The sequence below is a fragment of the Heloderma suspectum genome, chromosome 3 (genome assembly GCF_057233095.1).
Source record: "Heloderma suspectum isolate Gila_16-S chromosome 3, 16-S_ref, whole genome shotgun sequence".
NCBI lineage: Eukaryota > Metazoa > Chordata > Lepidosauria > Squamata > Helodermatidae > Heloderma > Heloderma suspectum.
The window spans coordinates 7008061-7031731 of NC_139460.1; the positions used below are offsets into that span (position 1 = coordinate 7008061).

The 23671-nt window shown below is 42.6% G+C and overlaps 1 protein-coding gene across 6 annotated transcripts in view; it reads left to right on the top strand.

Annotated features, from left to right (window-relative positions):
* FCHSD2 (FCH and double SH3 domains 2) overlaps positions 1–23671 on the top strand; it is a 225663-nt gene that overhangs the window by 146761 nt on the left and 55231 nt on the right. For 5 of the 6 annotated variants that reach the window (XM_084842413.1, XM_084842411.1, XM_084842409.1 and 2 more), the window contains 2 exons: positions 12708–12830; positions 14658–14753. In XM_084842413.1, coding sequence (XP_084698539.1) covers positions 12708–12830; positions 14658–14753 — 219 coding nt within the window. Of the gene's footprint in view, positions 1–12707; positions 12831–14657; positions 14754–16415; positions 16488–23671 lie in introns of all 6 variants that reach the window. The other variant, XM_084842414.1, reaches the window with a different exon arrangement.

Sequence of the window (23671 nt, forward strand, 5' to 3'; positions counted from 1 at the left end):
CCCTGCCCATCCTTTGTATATGTCCTTTCTCCTAAAGGAGGCAAACTGTTGCATTTGATCTTTTGCATCTGGCTGAAACAGCCAGGCTGAGAGCTAGGAGGCAGTGATGTTGGCAGTGGTGTTGTTCATTAGCTAGCTGCTTGGTCTTGTACATACAAGTTCTAGAGCAAAGACCCATTTACCTAGTAGGTGGTCTTGCCTGATATGGCCATTAATGATGTTAGTTTGTAAGTTTAAAGGTTCCTAGTCAGAGTGACATTATGGAGCATCCCTCCAATGAAAGACATGACAATGGATACCTGAATTAAAGATTAGGTTGGAAATTGCTTTAGAAGGTGATAAATGTTTTAGCAATGTAATCGTGTTATATTTATTTAAAATTAGTTTTAGGCCATCTTTAAGGCTGAAACTCTCCGAGGCAACATATATAATGAAAGACACAATACAATGATAAACTAAAACAATAAAACTAATTTGCTAATGTTGCAGCTTTTGATTAGTATTGAACAGTATACTGAACACAGGGCAAAACATCTGAGTGAAACAGATTCTGCTCATTGAGTTTGGAGGAGAGGGCAATGGCTTGACTGAAGAGATAGGGTAGCTCTTCGGTCCTGAAGGAGCTGCATGAAAGAGAGTGGGAATGGCGTGAAGTGGAGGGAACAAACGAGGCTGACAGCAAGTGAGTTTGCTGACAAAGTAAAAACTGGGTTGGTGTTTACCTATCCATAGCCATAATTGGGGGGAAATGCCCATACGTTTGGGTTGCCCTTTGGGACTTCACATTTTACTGAGCAGAGAAAATTCCAGAAAAGGGAATAACCTATTTATTGCTTTCCACTAGACCAGCAGTCCCCAACCTTTTTGGGACCAGGGACCGGTCCGTGGAAGACAAGGTAAGGGGTCCTAGGGGGGGATCCTCCCCCCCCCCGGAATCCTTGCCGGCCCTGGCTAGCTCCACTCAGCGGCGAGTCTGCAGAGTGCTAACCAGCTCCGGCCGGGGGTGGACTTCCAGCCGCTGAGACGCAAATCCCATTTGCGTCCCTGTTCTTTGCAGTAATAGGCTATTACTGCAAAGAACAGGCTCCAGCTACGGGCAGACTTCCAGCCGCTGGGATGCAAATGCCATTTACATCTCTGTTCTTTGCAGTAATAGGCTATTACTGCAAAGAACAGGGCCGGAGCCAGCTGGCAGCTCTGTGGACTCGCCACGGAGCGGAGCTGGCCGGTGAGGATTCCGAGGCGGGGCGGGAGGAACAGATCGCCTCCCCCCCCCCCCTGCGGACCCAAGGTAAGGGGGGGTTCCCACCGGGGGTTGGGGACCTCTGCACTAGACTCTCTAGACTAATTCTGAATATTGAGGTTGCTGCATGTCACCAGAAGGGAAATTCTCCATGTCTCAGTAAGAGCATTCCCACAGAGTCATACAGGTTTAAACTCCTGTGATTTGCTAAAGTGTCATAGAATCTCAGTATTAATTAACTAATTCCAGTGTCTCTTGTGTACACAGTATGTTGTTGTTAATAGGTCAGGCTGTTCAGCAGAGATTTTGAAAAGAGACAAAAACAATCCAGTTTGGTAACTTAATTACATTAAGGGAGCAATCCTGTGGCCTCTAGTCAGCGGCTAGACGGCCATAGGATATGTGGTTTTCCAGGAACCAACCTCGGAGTCCACGCTCCGATGTCGGAACGGCCCCACACTCCCCTCTCGGAGGAGGAGAGTGGAGTGGCCAAAACGGGGTGTTTCGGGGGGGGGGGCGTTCTGGGGCAGGGAAGGTGGAAATGCCAGCATGACACATCCTATGTGTCATAGAATCATAGAATAGTAGGGTTGGAAGGGGCCTACAAGGCCATCGAGTCCAACCCCCTGCTCAATGCAGGAATCCAAGTCAGAGCATCCCTGACAGATGGCTGTCCAGCCTCGTCTTGAATGCCTCCAGTGTGGGGGAGCCCACCACCTCCCTAGGTAATTGGTTCCATTGTCGTATTGCTCTAACAGTCAGGAAGTTTTTCCTGATGTTCAGCTGGAATCTGGCTTCCTGTCACTTGAGCCCATTATTCCGTGTCCTGCACTCTGGGATGATCAAGAAGAGATCCTGGCCTTCTTCTCTGTGACAACCTTTCAAGTACTTGAAGAGTGCTATCATATCTCCCTTCAGTCTTCTCTTCTCAAGGCTAAACATGCCCAGTTCTTTCAGTCTTTCTTCATAGGGCTTTGTTTCCAGTCCTCTGATCATCTTCGTTGCCCTCCTCTGAACCCTCTCCAGTTTGTCTGCATCTTTCTTAAAGTGTGGTGCCCAGAACTGGACACAGTACTCCAGATGAGGCCTAACCAGTGCTGAGTAGAGGGGAACTAGTACTTCCCGGGATTTGGAAGCTATGCTTCTATTAATGGAGCCCAAAATAGCATTTGCCTTTTTTGCAGCCACATCACATTGTTGGCTCATATTCAGCTTGTGATCCACAACAATTCCAAGATCTTTCTCGCTTGTAGTGTTGTTGAGCCACGTATCCCCCATCTTGTTGTTGAGCCACATATCCCCCATCATCCGGCAGCCTCCTCCCCCGCTCCACCTTCCCGCAGCTAGACAGCCAAAATTGGCTGTCTAGCCGCAAATGCAGGGTAGGAGAAGCAAAGAGGGAACGATCCCCTTCGTGCTTCTCCTGCCCTGCATTGGATAGGCGGTCACCTCCGAGTTCGGAGGCAGCTGCCTATCCCCATAGGATACGCCCTAAATGTATGGAAGAAATGTTTGCCACTGTGGCACACAGATCACTGTTCTATCAAAATAGTTCATGTAATTTTGGTGGGAGCCCTGAGACAAGTGGCTTTACGCTCAAGAACATGGAGTGTTCACAAGCAGAAACTGCATCATATCTGGCAGTTTTGAGAGACCATTCAAAGACAGAAAGAATACTGGAAGAACGTGGAGAGAAAATGACTACATGGGCATGGGTTATCTTCTGTGGCTGTGTGGATTAATTTTAAATCAAATCCTCCTGTCCTCAGGCAGGTATCTTCATAGAATCCTTAATGTATTTGATAAGGGCTGGATATATTCCATTCTCTTTCTCTCTCCCCCCACCCCAACAAATTCTGCAACAAGGTTCACCAAATTCTTCTGTTGGAATAAGTTTCATGAACTTATGAATCCATGTCCTCAAAGGATTCTAACCTCTTGTCCTCAGAAGAAGAGGTTCCAGAGTTAATGGTTTGGGGAGAGGACTTGGCTGTGGAAAGGCATCATGAGGCTTCCACCAGCCTGGGACCCAATTGTCGGGAAAGAACCCAGGGGGCAGTTCCCCTGTGTCCAGCTCCACTGAATCCAGAGGAGGTCAGATTACCATTCTCAGTCTCTGAGGAATCAGGCCATGAGGAAACTAGCATGTCACAGCCACTCACATGTTGTTGCAGTTTGAGATTGCTAAGACAGACCTTTAAGAGACAAAGCCTCAGTGAGTATGGAGGTGGGGCCAACGAACCTAAAAGCCGCTACACTCTTACTTAAACCTCAGTCTTGCTCTGCTCCTTGTTGAGACATACAGACAACCCTGTCTGGCTTCCAGCTCCACTTGGAGATTTCCATAGTGCTGATTGATTTATTTCTTTCTTTCTTTCTTTCTTTCTTTCTTTCTTTCTTTCTTGCTTTCTTGCTTTCTTGCTTTCTTGCTTTCTTGCTTTCTTGCTTGCTTGCTTGCTTGCTTGCTTTCTTTCTTTCTTTCTTTCTTTCTTTCTTTCTTTCTTTCTTTCTTTCTTGGTTCCCTGAGAAACGTGGCCTGGCCTGGCCTAATCTGATCCCTGCTCAAGATCTGATCCATAGCAGAACCCTGCAACTGAGGGTACAGGGCAGGGCCTTAACAGAACCCATGGCCTGAAACAGTACAATGACCACTGCAAATTAAAATAAGCAGACTTGCTTATTTTGCAAGTTCTGCTTGCAAAAGCCAGATATATAAAGATCTGTCTTATGCTAAGCAGACATTGCTCCATTTAGCACAGGACTCTCTACTCTTTACTGGCAGCTTTCCTAGCCCTGCAACCTGAGATTCTTCTTACCCAAATTGGCTGGTGTTGACCAATCTTGTGTATGCAAAACATGTGCTCTATCAGATACCTCCATTCCTTGGGAGGTACTCTACTTTAGAATTTTGAAAGAGAAGAAGATTGTGTAGATTGTGGATAGGTTTGTTGTAAGGGCAGAGAATGGATGGGCAACTAGACAATAGCTAGGCATGAAAACTCTCTTGAGTGGTGGAAAGTTAAGAAGCGCCATAGTCCCCACCTCTTGATCTGAAATTCCAGCAGGGACTGCTCCTCTGTTTCTCAAGCTTTTCTCCGCATTTTAACAGGGCTAGGAGCTTGCCCTGTCTTGAAAATGAAACCTGGAATTCCCAGGATTCAGCATTCTGTGCCAGGGACCACTTTTGCCAACGTTGCTGCAGATAGGAAAAATACACACTAGGCTGTTCATGTACGTTCTCAGTTGAATACTAGGAGCTATTTCAGACTTGTACTGCTATTGATGTTTTTTTACTGCTTGATGGTATGGGGCTTGCACATGCCTGTGATAATGTTAGAAAGTATTCATCTTCATTGATACATATGATTGCAGCAATTCCGGCATGAAATGCACACACAGTTCTCTTACACTGAAGTGAGAAACTTGGACAGGAGCCAAAGTGTTTAGGTATGGGATGTCCTATCCTTTGTCAAGTGTTTGGACTAGATGATTCCTGGAGTCCCTTGGAATTGGTTATTTCGCAAAATCCCAGGCCTTGTAACCTTGTGAAATGATTGCTTTAAATGAAAATGCGTAAGGGGAAAAACTGTGGTCTCTCAAAGAATTCCACCCATGGTTTAGTCTTGTGGCACCTTAAAGGCTAACAAATTTATTCTGGCATAAGCTTTTGTGGACACTGTTCAATTCATCAGATGCACAGTGTTCAAAGTGTTCAACTCTTTCCATTATCAGTTGCTCAGCAGTTAACTATCCAGGCCCAAACCTTCCATAACAAATGTGTGCCACAGGCTGAATTGCTTGAGGTTTCTGCCAAAAATAACCCAGATCCAGCTTAAGGGGAGGGAGGGGTGTAGGAGTGCATGGAAGGGTAGTTAGTAAATGATGTGTCAGGCTGCTGACTTGCTACTGGGGGAAGTGTCTGAAATGTGCAGCAAAGATGGGGGGTTTTAAGGTACTAAAAAACTGAATTGCTGTGGAATGCAGCCGCTCACAGTGAGTTTTTCCTGACCATCAGCCCTTCTTTAAAAATTGTTGGTGCCACCCCTCATATTTGCTGCTAGTAAGAATGCTGCTGCTGAGCTCAGCAGAGTTAAGGTATGTTAAGTTCATTATTAATGTCCAGAAACTGTTAAACTGGAAATTCCATTAAATATAAAAAATGTCTAAAGCAGCAACAATTCCGTTAACATGGTATTAAGATAAAGTTTTTATTTCTCAGGGTTATAAATCTCTTTCTGCACACTGTTTGAATGTTTTACTCACTGATGTAGTTGGGCAGGCCAGTCTTGGTCAAGACAAAAAATGGAGGGAATCTGGATGCAAGCATCATTGAAGCAGTGCAACTTCTTAAGTTATGGTGTTACACCAGTTCAACTACTGGGTGCTGTAACTATGTCATGTTATGACCTGCACAAGTAAAAGCTGAACAGAAAGGGAATAGGAACAAGGTGGGGGAAGTAGCATAATTAATCCTATCTGTGTTAGCAGAACCAGGGAAGTCCCCTTTATTCTTGCAGTCCCACAACGTTATGCTTGCAGTTTCAATGTTGCAGTCCTAAAACATTAACCCCAAATTGTGTGTACCAAGGTCCCAGAGAGCTGGGAGATAACAACATAGATGTTGTCTTTTATTGGGCATACTTCTGCTGGTATGAATGTGTCAGCTGATCAACAGCAAGAGAGAGTCCAGATGTTCTCTTTAAAAAGCTATCTTTCCATTCTGCTTAATGACAGGTGTTCTGTAATTCAGAAGTCTGCATATCCTTTCTTAATAGAAGTAGGGCCAATAAAAGATATCAATTTGGCTGTTTGTATCTCCCCAGGGGTATGTTGGAAGACACAGAGAGAGAGATATGCATGGCTGTGTACTCCAGAATTTTGTGCAAATCCAATATTTGATATTGGGTGCTAAATTCAGCATCTTCCTTGCGTTTAGGGTTGAAAAGGTAAACTTGCCGAGTGTGTGGTGAATGCTTGGTAAAGTATCAGTAGGAAGTTTGGAGTGTGTGCGGGGATGATTTTCAGTGGTCGGGGAACAAAGCTTCACTATCCTGCATAGGTTCTTGCACTTCTCCTTGACTAGCAAACCAGAATAAATTACAATCAGGTTGTCTAAATATCTTGACTGCAGGCATGGTGCTAACCTTGAAATATGGTAGGCCAGTTTTATGAGACTGTTAAACATTGTGGTCAGTTCAAAGATGGCTCCTTCAGGAAATGTGAGGAAAACAGGAACTAGATTCACTGGTGTAACATTCTTTAGGGGAGGGCTGCAACTTGCTGACCTGGTTTGCACGACACGACAGCCCACTGTGGTTTAATTTACCTGTGGGGGCTGTCATGTTGTGCCACCTGGGCACCTGGCTTGCTGTAGCTTGTCGTGTCATGCAGACCCAGGCAACAGGGGTTGTTTGAGACTTGGGTAACCCTCAAATAACGCATGGCTTGTTTTAGGGTTATTTGAGGGTTATCTAACCCTCAGACAGCCCCTGCCACCTGGATTCGCACAACACAACAAGCCATGGCAAGCTGGGTGCCCATGGTCGCCCAACACAATGCAACAGCTCCCACAGGTAAATTAAGCCATGGTGGGCTGTCGAGATGTGCGAGCAGGCTGAGTGGTAGAGCATATACCTTGTGTACAGATACTAAAAAAAAATGCCAAAGATCCCAGGTTCAGTCCAGGGAAAGTCCTTGGAGAGCTGCTGCCAAGTCAGCATGGACAATACTGAACGAGATGGAATATTGGTCTGACTCCAGTATAAGGCAGCTTCTATGCTTCTGTCTTGATTGGGTCGCTTGGATTTGGAGCCATAATGTAACTGTAAATTTGTTATTAGTTTTGTACACCGCCTAGAGTGGCTGGGTAGCCAGCCAGATGGGTGGCTAATAAATCCAATGAATGAATGAATGAATGAATGAAGAATGAATAAGATTGAAACAAGGGATGGGAACGCAGCACATTTAGTCATTCAGCCACAGAACTGCATATCTGAACTTTTTTCCACAATGAGGGGCTGATTTAGAGGGAGCAGTATTCCTTGTATTACAGGGGACGTTGAGAAAAGTTGGTACCTCCTAAACAATGGTACTAACCATTATTATTTTATGTTTCTCTGGACAAACCTGAAAATGGAGCTTTAATCAGGGTCTCCACTGGGACGAGGTGCAGACAGTAGTCTCAGGATTTTCTGAGACTACGTCCATCCCCCCACCCCCAGGAGAAACAGCTAGTGTTGCACATGTTCTGTGTTCTTGCAGTGTAAGCAGGCATGATGGAAGGAAATAAATCCTTTGAACCTGGCCTTAACAGTAGAATTGAACTTCTGATTTTTGGCTGTGAATACAAATAATAAATAAGAGAAACATGTTTTGTAAAGTGATGTTACAGTCTAGCGTGTGTGTTTGTTTTTTTAAAAGAAGGTCATTGGAATTAGATAGAACTCTAAGCTGATATTTAGTGCAATCTTCCTAAACATTAGGAAGAAATATGCTGGGCATCTGTGATATAGAACAGCCTTACTTAGTTTCTGATTTTGCTCTTTTTTAAAATATTATATAGTGCCATCCATGTGCATGGTGCTGCACAAAACAGAATAGAAGTATTTGCCCCAAGGACCTTTCAGTCTAAAATTTAACACGGGGACAACAGAGAAAAAGGAAGGAAATTGAGGGAGGGGGTAAATGGGAAGAATATTCATTCATTTCAGCTACATATTGTTGGGTGTGGGGACTAAGGGAGCAGTAAACAGGAAATGTTTTTATACCAACATTATATAACAGCATTTTTAATCTGGTCAGTTGACAAACTGTAAATTTTGTTTAGCTTACTTTTAGCCATTCTTTCCTCTAAGCTCGCTCAGTTTCAGAAAATGATTGGATAAGGTTCATTAGACAGAGACTAATTTTGTTCATTTCCTCCACTTGTAAGGAAATTCCTAGCCATCTACATCAGCTCTATTGTTTCCTAATGTGTAATACAAGTAATGTGTTTTGAAGTCTTTACTAGCATGTTAATTGTTTGACCTCATATATAAAATTCAAATGCGGCCGAACTGTCAAGTGGTATTTAAGAGTTGTCACACTAGCAAACCCAAAGTAAGTTTGGATTATGCTAATAAGATGTATTGTACTTGGTCTGTGATAAGTATTGTCCTTTAGTGAAGAGTAATATAGTTGGCAAGGTACTTCATAAGGCGCGTACTTTCCCCTTGAGTATCTGGCAGTTGTGGCACAGTTTTCATATCTGGCCTCACTTACTGCCATTTTAAATTTGCAGAAAGCGTGCTGAGTTTGGGCATGAGAGACCCTGGATCAGATTTGTACTCAGTCATGAACCTTGCCAGAGCCACCTGGCTTGTATCGTGAATTCTGTTGATGAAAGGAAGTTCCTAAAGGGAGACTTCCCTATCCCCTCCTCCCCTGCATGACATACTTTAATACATTGAAAAGTGCCATAACTGAGATTGCTAAGTGATTTGAACATGCTGGAGAAGGGATGAAAGAGAAGGAGGAAGCCAGCAACCCACTTCTGATCTCTTGTCCATGGTTAGAGATCAGCGGCATTACACCTGCACCAGACCTAGATGGACAGTTTTTGAATTTGTATACTCATCAGTGCAACTGTGTTTTGTCTGGCATATTGGCGTGGGGGGGAGGGTGTCTGTGGGCAGAAGCAGCAATTTACAACTGTTTCAGTAGTAACACTAGATGTCATTGGTAAGCTAGCAGATTTATGAGAAAGAAGGCTGTCCACATTTTAAACTGGTATCCATAGTGGCTATGGATTGCCAAAAGGGTCATAATTAACTTGTTTGTAAGCTAGTTTTGACCTTTTTGGTGCTCTGTAGTGGCTATGGAATGCTTAAAGAGTCAAAACTAGGTTGCTTCGTTGTTGCTATAGATTACCGTTTTCCCCTGGAATTTTTTTACCAATTTCAGGGGGCGGCAGGGGCCACGTGTTGTCCCATCCCTGTAATAGAGGCTGCTATCCTGTGCTTAGTTGTTCTTATGTGTGGTGGATTTATATCAAGAAGGAAAGACTTAAAAGGACATTTAAAGAGCTTTAAAAACAGTAATAAATAGTACATTTTTAGCTGGAGTTTTAGCCAGCCATTAAAAAAAAACCTGAGTTCTCTTGATGCTGTTAGTTTCACTTCCTGAAAGTACTTCAGTGTGAGTTTTAAAAACCTGAAACTATTGATAGGTTCTGTTTCAGATTTCAGAAGTGGGCAGTTGGTATACTTTACATAGTTGTTGAGGCTGTTCATCTTTCTCTGTAGTGTGTAGAACACAAATGATTTTAAAGCAAATGGTATTCAAGTACAAACTTGCGGGAGGGTAGGGAAAGACTCTAACTAAGTTAGTAAATACGTTTGTTTTGCAAACATTAACTAGTTCAGTAATTTGTACATAAAATTGTTCCTTACATAAGCTAATTTACATTTCTTTCTTTAAAAAAATACGTGGTATATGAACTACTCCTGGCAAAAGGTGTCCAACCTCCAAAGCAACTGGAACAATTAGGAGCTTCTCCTCCAATGACATCCCTAAGTATACAACTTTTTTCCTCTATAAGTGAATGGCTGCCATTCATTCCTGAGAGGAAAATATGCTTTGAGGTGCATGGTAAAATAAACCCCTCCCCCATACCTTTAACACATGCCTGCCTGAACTGAGAGGAAACCTATTGAGGGCTGCAATGTTTTAGAAATACAGACACATTGTGCGCGTGTGCACGCGCGCGCGCGCGCACACACACATACACACACACACACACGGGTCCATACAGTCCACAGGCTCTTGGCTGCCCATCATAATGACTACTAGTTACTTCATAACCTCTCTGCCTTCTTAATCTTTCTTTTGTCGCCAACCAAAATCAACCAATAAAACACTGAAGGAAATGTGATACATCTAGTTATGCCTATTCACACATTGTTATCTGTTTCCTTTCTGGATAGCACTAGGTTTTGCACGTTTATTTTGCTACTGAAGAGCTTTTTGTCATGTCTATATACTTGCTTTGTATCTCTTGTGTACAGTTGCCATAACTTAAAAATCTTTGAGTGCCTGCCTTATCTCAGCTGGTTACGATTGAAGTAGCAATCTTGTTTGTATGCTGAGTGTCAGCCTAAATGTTTTCCTGTTTAACTATCTGCCTGCATGATCCAGGAATGGGTTGACAACTACTTTGCACTTAATTTGAGCTACCATCTCTGAGTACAGTAGTTGAAATGAGAAAGCTACAAGCTTGCTAGTTCTGTGTTAAATACTCCTTACATTTCTTGCATAGCTAGAAATAGCACAGCATCCATTTCCACTTTGACAGTCCTGTCTGACAGGGCTAAATCGTTGTCACTTCACTACTGCAAAGTGACAGAAGCTATAGCAGTGGTGGAACAGAGACTGTGACACTGGATTAAGTGACAGTCCAACAGTCTATTAAGAGCTATTGGTCTTGATCAGCCTTCCCCATCCTGGTGCCCTCCAGATGTGTTGGACTAAAAAAAACCATCATTCCCAGTAAGCATTGGCATAGCCACTGGCCATGCTGGCTGGGAATGATGGGAGTTACAGTCCAACACATCTGAAGGGCACCAGGTTGGGAAAGGCTGGTCTTGATGTTTAAATGGAACCTCTAATTTCAGAGGCAGTGTACCGTTGAATATTAGTTTTTGGAGCAAAGGAAGGCTGTTGCCTCATGCCTTGTTTGTGGATATCCCAGGAACATCTGGTTGGTTGCTGTTTGGAAACAGGATGCTAAATTAGATAGACTTTTGGTCCAGTCCAGCACGGCTACATTTGTGTTCCATACTTAGAATCATAGAATAGTAGGATCAGAAGGGGCCTATAAGACCACCCCCTGCTCAATGCTGGAATCTAAGTCAAAGCATCCCTGATAGATGGCTGTCCAGCTTCATCTTGAATTCCTCCAGTGTGGGAGAGCCCACCACCTCCCTAGGTCATTGGTTCCATTGTCGTAATGCTGTAACAGTCAGGAAGTTTTTCCTGATGTTCAGCCGGAATCTGGCTTCCTGTCATTTGAGCCCATGATTCTGTGTCCTGCACTCTGGGATAATCGAGAAGAGATCCTGCCCTTCCTCTCTGTGATCTGTACACACATGGAAGAATAGCTAATCAGAGTTACTAAATTACTGGAATTATAGGAGACAAAAGGCAATGTTTCAGAAGAGAGTCAATGCAGCCTAATGGATAGTGTGGGCTTTAGTCTGAATTCAGATCCCAGCTCAGTTGTCTGCAAGGAGCACTCATTACTATTTCAAACATTACAGTCCCTGCATTGAGGCTCTCTGTACAGTGAGCACAACATTACAGTGCCCCAGTCATGCACAGCACGTGCTCGCCAGCATTGCTGAGATATGTTGCCTATGACTGGGGCCTTGTATGGAATAAGGCACTTCTAAATCTTATAGTGGGTGCAGTAACATTTTACCTTTGTCCTCAACTGCACATTCTGTAAATAGTGATGTTCCCCATAGGTTTGTTAGGGTAAATGAAATAAGGGAATGTTGGTGTCTGTCTAAGCTTTGGCTGGTCTACAAAATAAAATAATTAAAAATAGTCTGTAGAACAGTCTTTTCTAGTCATTAATACTGGGCCAAACTAGATGTAGTGTTTGTCAGGTGTACATGTTGTGCATGTCCTTTTCCTTCTCTCTAAATAGCAACTTTGGGGGAGGAGGGATTTCAATTACAGAAAGGGAATGGGCTAAAGACTTTCCTCCAGAGTGCCATGTCTCCGATCTCAAAGTAATTAGTTTTACTAATTAGTAAAACCAAATCCATGGGAGATTATATTGCATGTACTTTGACCCCTATAGTAAGGCATGTGATAACTTTTAATGGTATTTCATTGTTAATGATGGTCATTGCGGGAGCAGGGGCAACTAGGCATGTGTAGTGCGATGAAGTGTGGAGTGGTGTTATAAATTTGGATACGTGTACATAAAGCACTGGAAACCCAAGAAGTACCTGCTAGAGTTAATCAGCTTCAATTCATTAACAATTAGAGTATCTTAAATATTATTTATTGTTATTATTACTCCTACAAGTAAAAGCATTTGAAAAATAACAGTTACACAAAACAACATGGATAGAAAGTATGTGTCTCTTGCAGGGCTATTAATTTTTTTCTGAAAAAATACATTTTTCTAAGCAAAGTCTCAAATCCTGGTCTAATACCTGCAATGTATGCTATAGTTACACTTCTTTTTCAAATGCAAAAAGACATTTAGTAATCCATATTGTCTTTTGGAATGCTCTGTAATGCCAGCTGGTAGGGATAGCAATTTTAGTACTGTTGCCTGTGCTTATTAGCCCATCCAAGCTCGCCATTATCCTGCAGTAGACCTGAAGTTGAATAAATGCATCTTATATAGATATAAAATATTCATGCTCACTTTGTGGAGTGAATTTTTGTTTTTGCTTCTCCTTTAATGCAGGTTCTTGATGGGAATGTATATGATCATCTTAAGGATTATTTAATGGCATTCAGCAGGACTGAATTAGAAATATGCCAAGCTGTACAAAGCACATTCCAGTTTCTTTTGGAAACTTCCAGTCGGGTAAGCTGTCCAATATACGAATACCATTTGTGCCAAAGTAGTCATGGGGGGGAGGGGGAGTTGTGGCAGTCCTGAAATAGGAGGAACCTGAAATAATCAAGATCAGGAAAGAAGAGTACTGTACCAGCACAGTTCTGCACGAGCCACATGGAAGGAATGGTACAACAGAGGAGAGAAATGAATGATGGAACTCGCAGTCCCTAGTAAAGTAGAGGCCATAATTTGGTGGTGCATAACACAGAGACCTCTTGCATGTGCTTTACATGTAGACAGTCTGAGGTCCAGTCACTGGCATAAATTAAAGGATCTCAGGTAGCAGGTAGCCAAGAGAAACGTCTTTCTGCAGCCTTAGAGAGCTACTGCCAATCACAGTAAGTAGTCACAGGCTAGATGGACCAGTGACCTGATCCAGTTTAAGGCAGATTCATGTATCCAGAAACAAATAGGGGAAAGACTTGATACCACCATCCTTTTCCCCATTGCTTGCAACCAAAGTACCCATCTCTTTGGTAACGGTGCATACCTCCAAATCAAGATTGCCCTGGGGCCTACAAGGTGAGGTCAGTGTTACTGCATTTGAAGTTCTTAAGCAGCATTTGCTTAAGCAGTATTTTATTTGAATCCGGTATTGTGTGGTGTTAGGGAATGCTTACATAGTCCCCCTTTGCTGGCAATTTCTTTCCATCATCTCTCTCTTCCAAAAAGAGACATATATGAAACACATCTACCATTATTTTCAGTCTTTAGTCAAAGTAATAATACCCTCACATTTCCCATTCTCAAAGTCTGATGCTTTCGAGGAAGCAACAGTTTTTGTGATGTGGAAGGGGCAGGGGGGCAGGGAAAGTAGTTCTGCTTTTTGCTGCTTTCTCCCATTTTCTGCAGCTGTCTAAGCAAGCAACACACAAAAAGTAACTACAGCAGCTTTCAACCATTTGACCAGCTGTGTTAAGTTGACTGTGTGGTGCAGGATGGGCTTGCTACAAAATCTCCCTCTTCGTTCCTTCATTAGTAGTTTGTGCTGCATTGTCACTTGCCTGAAGTATGCCAGATAAATTCAACATAAGTATGAGGAACCGTGTGTCACTTCCATATCATTTAAGTTTTTGGCCATCTGGGCACAGGGTAGTAATTATACAGACCACACAATCTGAGAAGAGTGGCCCATATAAAACTCAGTATCCCCAAAATGTTAATTAAGGACTTGATGGTCTTATAGGCCCCTTCCAACCCTAGTATTCTGTGATTCTAAGGCACTTTCTTCACATTGAGATGGATTAATCTTGGGGTTGGTACATAACGGTTAATCCACCCCTGCTGCCTCTAAGACATTTGGATACCCCAAGCTCATAACTGTGTAATCTGATTTCCTTAAATTTCAGTTCCAGTTCAGTTTGTGTATAAGCACTTTTAGTTTCCCATACTTCACTGCAACCTGAAGATTAATGTTCTGTTGATTATACTGTTCATTATAAAATGATTCTGTCATTTATACTGTGTTTTTAATTCTTAAAAAACTGTTCCAACCCAGATTGTAGTACTTAAACATTAAAATACATACTGATAAATATGTTGTGTATATTGGCTGTTGGCTGCATGGGAATCTGGGATTACAAATGGATTTGGATGTTTTCAGAGCAATATTCCTATGTGAGAACAGTAAACTTTGAGAACAGTGAACATTCCATCCATGGGGCACTTGCAAACCTGTACGCACTGTAATTGTAAAAGTGTGTTTGCTTGACAACTGGAGCACTAAATTTTCTATTTAAAATTTTTTTAATATCAGGAGAAAATACCTATAAACGTATTTATTGTCTCTTTCAGGTAGTGCGAGATTACAATTTTCAGCTGTTCTTACAAGAGAACTCCATATTTCATAAACCGCAGTCCTTCCAGTTCCAGCCCTGTGACAGTGACACCGTAAGCACACTTTTTAAAACAAAAACTTAATTTCATTCATTTGCTCAGTGCTTGGGAAGGGCCACAATCCAGAGAATCCATTTTGTAAATGCAACAAGATCTACACTCACAGAAAGTGTTGTGTGCACGCTTCTGCATGGGGTGATCCAAGGAATGGTACAATCCAAATTGCTGCAGGGAGGACCATGCTGGAGTGCTTAGAATTTTGTAATCTTGTATGGCCTCTTTAACAAACATGGAACCTGGATTGTGACCAGCACCTGCAATGTATCACAGAGTTATGTTAAATGGGCTTGAGCCCATTTAAATCAAGCGCACCTAACTCTTCCTTGGACTATGGCAAAAATCTTTGAGAGATGGAGCTTTCTGCCAATTTCAGACATTCAGATCCTACAGTTGTTGGAAGATCAGGATAATACCAGCTTGTCACACCCTCTCATGGTGCTTCTTCCATATCTAGTGTTTGCACATTGGGCTTCATATGTGCATAGGTGCCTGGACATCTAGAGCTAAACACAATTACGCCCTGTTTTCAACACAGAATCAAGCTATAGGTATCAGACAAGTTGTACTTGCATTGAGTCATAGAATCAGAATAGTAGGGTTGGAAGGGGCTTATAAGACCATCGAGTCTTATGCATGTAGATCCTTATGCAAATATGAAGTCCAATATGTGAATGTTGTATAGGGTGAATATACCACAGAAGGTGGGGGCAGGTTGGCATGATCCCAATTCCCCACTCCATGTAGGATTTGAACATCTGCAGAGGTACTAGTAGGGTTAAAAATAAAGCTTGTTGAATAATCTGTTCACTTACACACTTTGCTAGCATTAGGATGGGGTGAGGAATCCATCTTCTACCTAATTCAAGTTTGTAACTGAGAGTCTATAATGGATCCAAGTACTGTCACTAGCCAAAGAACCTCATGGGTTTGCCATATGTCAGGTTAACACCCTGCTTACCGCCTTGATTGTTGTTGAGGTGTGTACCCTCACTAAAGCTTTTTCATTAACTTTATGTTGAGAGTCATTCATAAATACAGGAGAGGTTGGAAAGGGTTTGCTAAAGATGTATCGAATTGTAGGAAATGGTTAATTGCACTTCATCTTCAAATATTTCTCCAAATAGTACTGTCTCTCTAAATATTTGCAGGTGTTCATGGATATGATATTCAAGGATTCTCACTTTAAGCTAGATAGCTCACAAAATGGCTAAAAATAGTTATTTTCTGTGTTTGGTCTGCTTAGAAAATAGAAAGCACCAATTTAAACTAAGTGTAGGTTTTTTAAAAAAGACCCTTTCTTGCAGCTATTTGGTAAACTGTATTTACCAAGGAAAAAGGGTATTGGGCTACTAATTCAATGCTGAATTTGAGGAAAGGCAGATAAGACTTAGGTAGCCTTGTTAAGAAAAACAAACTTGCCTTTGAAATTCAAATGTTATGTTCTAACTTCTTCCTCAGCAAAAGATAAAGTACTTTTATGTCTCTGACTTTCCCAGCAAATAGTTTACATCAAGTCCAAGGGTATATAAAAGGCAGTGGGCTAAGTTCTCCCTGATTAACCATATTTGCCTAACTGTGTTTGCCTTGCAGTTCTAACTGTGTTGTGTGTGTATGTATATATGTGTGTTTTGTCCTTGTGCAACCTTTGACATTCAGAGTTTTAGTGCCGTTCAGCTGGTGGATATTGAGCCCTCACCTGTCAGTGCTCTGAGAATGACCTTAGTAGAGGTATATGGCAGCATCTGCTATCACCATTTAATATATCGTAGTATTGCTGATGTGCATGCTGAATAGGGGTGCTATGGTGTAATCCGCTTCCATGCATAAGTGGCAAATGAATGCATAACATGTTAAGAACTAAACTCGCCTTCCCAATACTGAGATCTCAGAACTTAGCTAAACTCTCTGATTCCTGCTTCATGTTACTGGATCAAACAGCACATAATTTGTAATAATTCAGAACTTGAAATGAAGTGGGGTGTCAACATCCTCCCTGAGACTAAAGTTGCTTCACATTATCCTGTGACAGGAAGTGCCCTGCCCCGTCAGCTCCATTCACCCGTCTGTGAAGCTGTGGTGAATCTATGTATTTGGGGGTTTTTTATTAAGATATTTTTACATCACCTTTCTGCCTTTTCTTTAAAGCACCCAAGGCAGCATACATCATCAAAGACCAAACATACATCATAACAATTATAAAACAAATTATATGAGGGCAACAGAGTACGGCAGCTAAAAAAGCAACACACATCTTGGGGGATAATTGAAATTTTTGTTTTATTGGTATTCTGTATATTATGTTTTTTAATCTATTGTAGGTTATTGGGCAGTTTAGAAATGTAGTATTTTATTTATTATCAGCCCACTAGGCCAGATTTAGGCACTGTCTGAGCAGTCCTCAGATAGTGCCTAAATGTCATTAAAAAGGGTCATTAAAGAGGTGCTGCTACAGTATATCGTTATGATTTTATACTTTTCTGAGCATTATCAATCTATACTGCCAGTACTGAGGAAGGCTTTGGCTGCCAGTTAACTATAGCTGATTAATATACTTCCAAAAAAGGGTACACCAAAACCTGTTTTAAGATGTGTTCAATTTTGGTATTGTACAAACAAGAGTAAGTGGGAAATCCTTCAGTCCGTTTTCATTTTTGTTATAACATATACTACTTACATCACATTCAAATATAACATATTGCTAAGATAAAAAGTCTTATTATTCATTATTGTTTTTACCACCCAATAACAGACATTCCCTGAGTAGAACACAAGAACTAAGAACAAAATAGTAGAGCCAGTGTGGTGTAGTGGCAAGAGTGTTGGACTGGGAGCTGGGAGATCCGGGTTCTAGTCCCCACTCGGCCATGGAAGCTCACTGGGTGACTTTGGGCCAGTCACACACTCTCAGCCCAACCTACCTCACAGGGTTGTTGTTGTGAGGATAAAATGGAGAGGAGGAGGATCATGTAAGCCGCCTTGAGTGCCTTGCAAGAGGAAAAAAGGCAGGATATAAATGCAATAATAAATAAATAAATAAATAAATAAAATAATAAAATACAATACAAAACAACAAACAGCACAGGAATGAATAATATAGAGGAGAGCATTACTAAAGATTTTAATATTTTAGTAATTTATCAGGGAATAGTATTTCATAAGCATTTCTTCTTTAAAATTTCAAGTCTTAATAGTCTAAAAGGAGAACTTATATCTAAGCACAAAGAGTTTTTGCCCAGCTCTGAATAGGTTGTTCAGCTGTCAAGTTCACAGGCATAATGAGCTTCTAAAACAGTCTTCTTCCCCTGCCTGGTATCTTCCAGAGGTTTTGGACTACAACTCCTAGCATTCTTGGCCATTGGCCATGCTGCCTGGGATTGAAGGGAGTTGAAGTTCAAAACAACTAGAAGGCTGGGGAAGGCTGTTCTAGATAGTTAAGAAACTACTTCATTCAAAATCAGTTCATATTTATACAGTTTCTAGAATAATATTAACAGTGAAGTAATGGCCTGGTTTGCACATCGCAGTAACCCAGAATTTTTTTAAATGCTGCAAGCCGGGGTGGCTAAACAATCCAGGGACGCTATGTCCCTTGATTATTTGCTATGGTGTACATATCAGCAACTCTGGCTTGTCTGTCTCCCAACAAGCCAGAGTTAGAACCCATAGTTCCAGTCTTATTGGGATGCCCATCAGCCTCCGAACTCAGAGGCTGACAGACATCCTATGCAGAGCGGGAGGAGTGCAGAAGCGATCTTCACCACCTCACTCCTTCCACTTTGCATTTTTGCTTGACAGGCTTTTTCATATATCTACCAGGGGCTATGTGGAGTGGGAGGGAAGGAGGCTGGGGAGACCAGAGGATTCTTCATAAGCCAGCCTCCCCAGTCCCCTCCCCGCCCACAAAACCACTCTCTTTCCCTCCTCCCTGAGGTCACTTTTGCAACCTCGGAGGGGCAGCCTGTGCAATTCACTCCATGCCAGCTGGGGGCAGGGGGAGCTTAGGCTCCTAGGTCCGAAGTCAAGAGTGCTGTCTCAGACTCAGATCTAGAAATCCAAACTATCCTCTCCCCCCTCCCCCCGCCCCGACACTGTCTAGGGGCCATAGGATTGCTCCAAAGTGTACTTTTTTCTAGTCATCTGTATGTCAAGCTTTGTAATGTTTGTATCTTATATAATATAGTTCGCTCATTAATTGATGAGTAAGAACTATAAGTACGCTTTTGTCCTTGAATATTAGTTTTATAGCTCTTTATTACTCAAATAACTCTTTGACCCTAATGATAAGGCTTTTACAGCTTAACACTCTTCAAACAATTATTTGACTTTGAATAATAGGCTTTATCTCAGCATTCTCCCTTTATATATTAACCAGACCACCTTGTCAATTAGTTTTTGTTATCAGTTACCTAGAATTCATTGAGAACCAGCTTGTGTTTTTGTGTGTTTTCTCTTTATTTATTGTTTATTTATTTATTGAATTTATTAATCGCCCATCTGGCTGGTCACCCAGCCACTCTGGGCGATGTACAGCATATAATAAAACAGTTTAAAACAATAAAATTCTACAATAAAAACATTTTCTAAAATACCCTAACCCACCCCAAATGCTTGCCTGAACAACCACGTTTTTAATGCACGGCAGAAGCTCATTAAAGAGGGGGCATGGTGGAGTTCCCTAGGGAGGGAGTTCCACAGAGTGGGGGCCACCACAGAAAAGGCCCTCTCCCTCGTCCCCACCAGTCTAGCTGTCCTGGCTGATGGGACAGAGAGAAGGCCATCCGAGGCTGATCTTGTTAAGCGGCCTGTCTGGTGTTGCTGGAGGCGCTCCTTAAGATAGGCTGGGCCGGAACCATATACAATTTTAAAGGTCAAAACCAACACCTTGAATTTGGCCCAGAAAACGACTGGTAACCAGTGCAACTCCTTCAGCTCTGGAGTGATGTGATCTTGCCGGCGGCTGCCTTTAATCAGGCGAGCCACCGCATTCTGTACCAGCTGCAGCTTCCGAACCTTCTTCAAGGGTAACCCCACGTAGAGCACATTACAGTAGTCTAAACGAGAGGAGACCAGGGCATGTACTACCGATGGGAGCAGATAGTCGGGAAGGAAGGGGCGCAGCCGCCATATCAGATGGAGTTGATACAGCGCTGTCCGGCTCACAGCTGACACCTGAGCCTCCATGGACAGCTGGGAGTCCAAAATGACCCGCAGGCTGCGGACCTGGTCTTTCAAGGGTAGCCGTACCCCATTCAACACCAGGTCAACATCCCCCAGCCTCTTCTTGTCTCCCACCAAAAGTACCTCGGTCTTGCCAGGGTTCAGCTTCAGCTTATTCCTCCTCATCCAGCCACTCACCGTCTCCAGACAGGGATCCTACAGCCAACTTTGGTGAATATTTGAACGAGAGGTAGAGCTGCGTGTCATCTGCATATTTATGACACCGCACCCCAAACCTCCTGATGATAGCCCCCAGTGGCTTCACATAGATGTTAAATAGCATCAGGGAGAGGTGGCACCTCACAAGTGAGCGGCCACAGGTCCGAAACCTCGTCTCCCAGTGCTACCCTCTGGTATCTGCTGGAGAGGAAGGACCGGAACCACCGCAATACGGTGTCTCCAATGCCCAACCCCTCCAGGCGGTCCAGGAGGATACCGTGGTCAACGGTATCAAAAGCCGCTGAGAGGTCGAGGAGAACAAGGAAGGAGCATTCACCCCTACCCAGAGCCCTCCTCATATCATCCACCAAGGCGACCAAGGCCGTTTCTGTCCCATGCCCAAGCCTGAAGCCCGACTGAAATGCCTCTAGATAATCGGCTTCTTCCAAGTGTGCCTTCAACTGCATTGCCACCATCTGCTCAATCACCTTGCCCCAAAATGGCAGATACAAGACTGGGCGAAAGTTGTTCAGAACTTGGGGATCCAAGGAGGGCTTCTTTAAGAGCGGTCTTATCACTGCCTCCTTGAGGGCTGGTGGCATCACTCCCTCCTCAAGGGAGACGTTCACCACCGCCCTGATCCCCTCACCCAGTCTCTCTCTGCAGCCCATAATGATCCAAGATGGGAAAGGATCAAGTAAGCAGGTGGTCGGCCTTACAGATGAAAGCACCTTGTCCACTTCATCAGAAGGAAGAAGCCGGAACTGATCCCACAAAACCGGTTTGCCACAGGCCGCCTCTTGCTCACTAACTGTATCCACAGCGTGCAGAGTAACACTCCTGATCCGATCAATTTTATCTCCAAAGTGTCTTGCCAAGGCCTCACAGGAGGCCTTAGAATGCTCCAGTGGTTCCGGAGCCACAGGACCGACCAGGCTCTGGACCACTTGGAACAGCCTCCTGGGACAGCACTCTGCAGACGTGATAGAGGCAGCATAATATTCCTTTTTTGCTGCCTTCACTGCCATGTGATAGGCTGAAGATACAGCTCCAGCCCATGTCTGATCGTCTTTATTACAGTCATTACTTTATACTTATTCCCTTCTCCAAATTCTTATGGATCATTAAATATTTTCAGTGGTTCTTCCTTTGGCATCCCATAAAAGTATACCTCATTTCACTTTGACAAATGTGAGATAGCAGTTTTTCAGCAGACTTCCTAGCAATATCAATAAAGCTAAATCAACAGTTCTCTTAAAATCCATGACAAGATGTCCTCCTAGGCATCCCATTTAACCTTACTGCTGAAAATAGAAGGATGTGCAGAAGGGCACCCTTATTCAAGTGTCCCAGTCATCAGGGGCCTGATAAAGGATTGGCCATCCCTTGCATAGAGGATGCAGAGGCTATAAACAGCAGTGTAGTAGATCCTTAAGTCAGTACGAAGGGATCAAGATACAGATCATCCATGTAGTAGGAATTCACTTTAAGAAAATTTTTCTTAACCTGGATGGTCATTACTGAGCTTGACATAAAAATAAGACAAGTCTTGTTTTGCCTTATCAAAAATGCATGTCACAAAATTGAAATCAAGAAACTGATAGTTTATTTCTTTAATCCCATGTAAGGTGCAATCCTATGCATGTTTAGACAGAAAAAAAATCCTGCAACATGCTGGCTAGGGAATTCTGGGAGTTGTTGGACTTTTTTCTGTGTAAACATGCATAGGATTGTGACCTTGGCTGGTGTTCATTTTTCACTATTTTACTTTCTGTGAGATTTCATCTTAGTAGTAATTATTTTGGGCAAGTATTCAAAACCAGAAATTCTTTACACATGCTCTTCTGAACCCTGCATCTAAGAATCCTATATTTAAGAAGCAGGAGTGAAAAGTCTATAACTGTTATGCATTTTAGTCACCTCGTTTTCATTTTGTGTTGGAGCTGTTCAGAGTAAATAGTTTTCTACGTTTTCATGGGATATGCATGTTTTTTTTTATTGGGCAAGCATTTATGAAAATATATTACTGAATAAATCTGCTGACCTGAACTAAAATCAAAATGAATTTTTCAGAGGGGAGATTTCTACTTTCCTTCTGTTGAACAAATAGCTAACATGGCTAGGATACTTCTTCCTATGTAGAGGCTTTAGTTGCTTAACTTGGGTGGGGAGCTTGGAGCACAATGGACTTCAAATGTAATCTAATATTTACAGCTATTAAAATCTGCAGTTGGGCAATACCTTTATTAGGACCAACCATAGTTGCATAAAATGGTTGGATCTAATAAAGGTGTTGCCCATCTGTGGATCTTGAACTTTTTTCTCATGGACCAGCACAGCTATCTTTGTGTGTTTTTAATGAGCTATTAAAATGTTAAATTATGTCATTGTTCTGTTTGAAATAATTAAGAATGTTTTCAAGATGAAAGTGAGAAGCCAGGTGTCTTTTAGGAGGCTTCATGAAGCCAGGCAAAGTGACAGTCTTCATTGCCTCTGTGCCTGCAGCCTAACAGAGTAAATCATATGCAACCATTAAATACATATTGGGGGGGGGGGTGTCAAAGGCATGTGACTCTATCCTGCAGCCAGTAGGCTTTCTTATACTGCAGTTTCTGATCCAGCTCATTGTAGAGCAGCAAGCAAAAGATGAGATTTCAATCCACAACTATTCTTGACATGCTGGATTTTTCTAGTCACTTTTCACAGAGCTAAATCCAGGGATAACCCCAGTTTATACAACTACTTTATTGCGTATCTGTGCACTCTCAGAAGGCTAGATTATTCTTACAGCATTTGTGTAGCTCTGGGACTGAGTGAAGAATTCAGAGCCTGCCCTGGACACAGAAATTACTGGTTATGGAACAGTTTGGGGTTTTTAAAAAAATTATTGTACTTTGCTTAGCAGGAGGACAGAAGATCAGCAGACAGAATATTGTTGTAAAGGGTACAGATCAGATGACACTCACAAACCAAGAGCAACAAAGAGGAGGAAGTGGGTTTTGTGAGCAAAAGAAGCCTTGTCTTGAGGCCTGGGATAGGGTGAGGCAGGAGGCTTACCAGGTGGCAGAAAGGAGCAGAAGCATAAATGACAAGGAGCCAAGGAGGCCTGAAGCCGGTAAACATATATGCAGAAAAAGAGACACAGAGGACCAGGCACAGGCTACTCTAGAACCATCAGAAAGCTAGACACAAAAAGGGAATAGAAGCTATGGAAGGAAAAGACTCTCCAGTGGTGGTGACCTGCAACATTTGTGACATGTTTGTTTTCTTGCCTGAGAACAACATGGCCTATACATGCAACAAGTGCAAGTTGATCATGCTGTTGGAAGAAAAAGTAAGAGGACTGGAGCGGCGAGTGTCAACCCTCCAGGGAATAAGAGAACACGAAGAGTTCTTGGACAGAATGGTTGGAACTATAGCAGCAAAGTGAAGAACAGAAGCTAGGAGAGCAACAGCAAGCTGAGGCAGAAGAAGAAACTGCTGAGGGGAGGAAAAATGAAGTAGAGCATACTCTTTGAAAAGGGTGACAGGAGCAG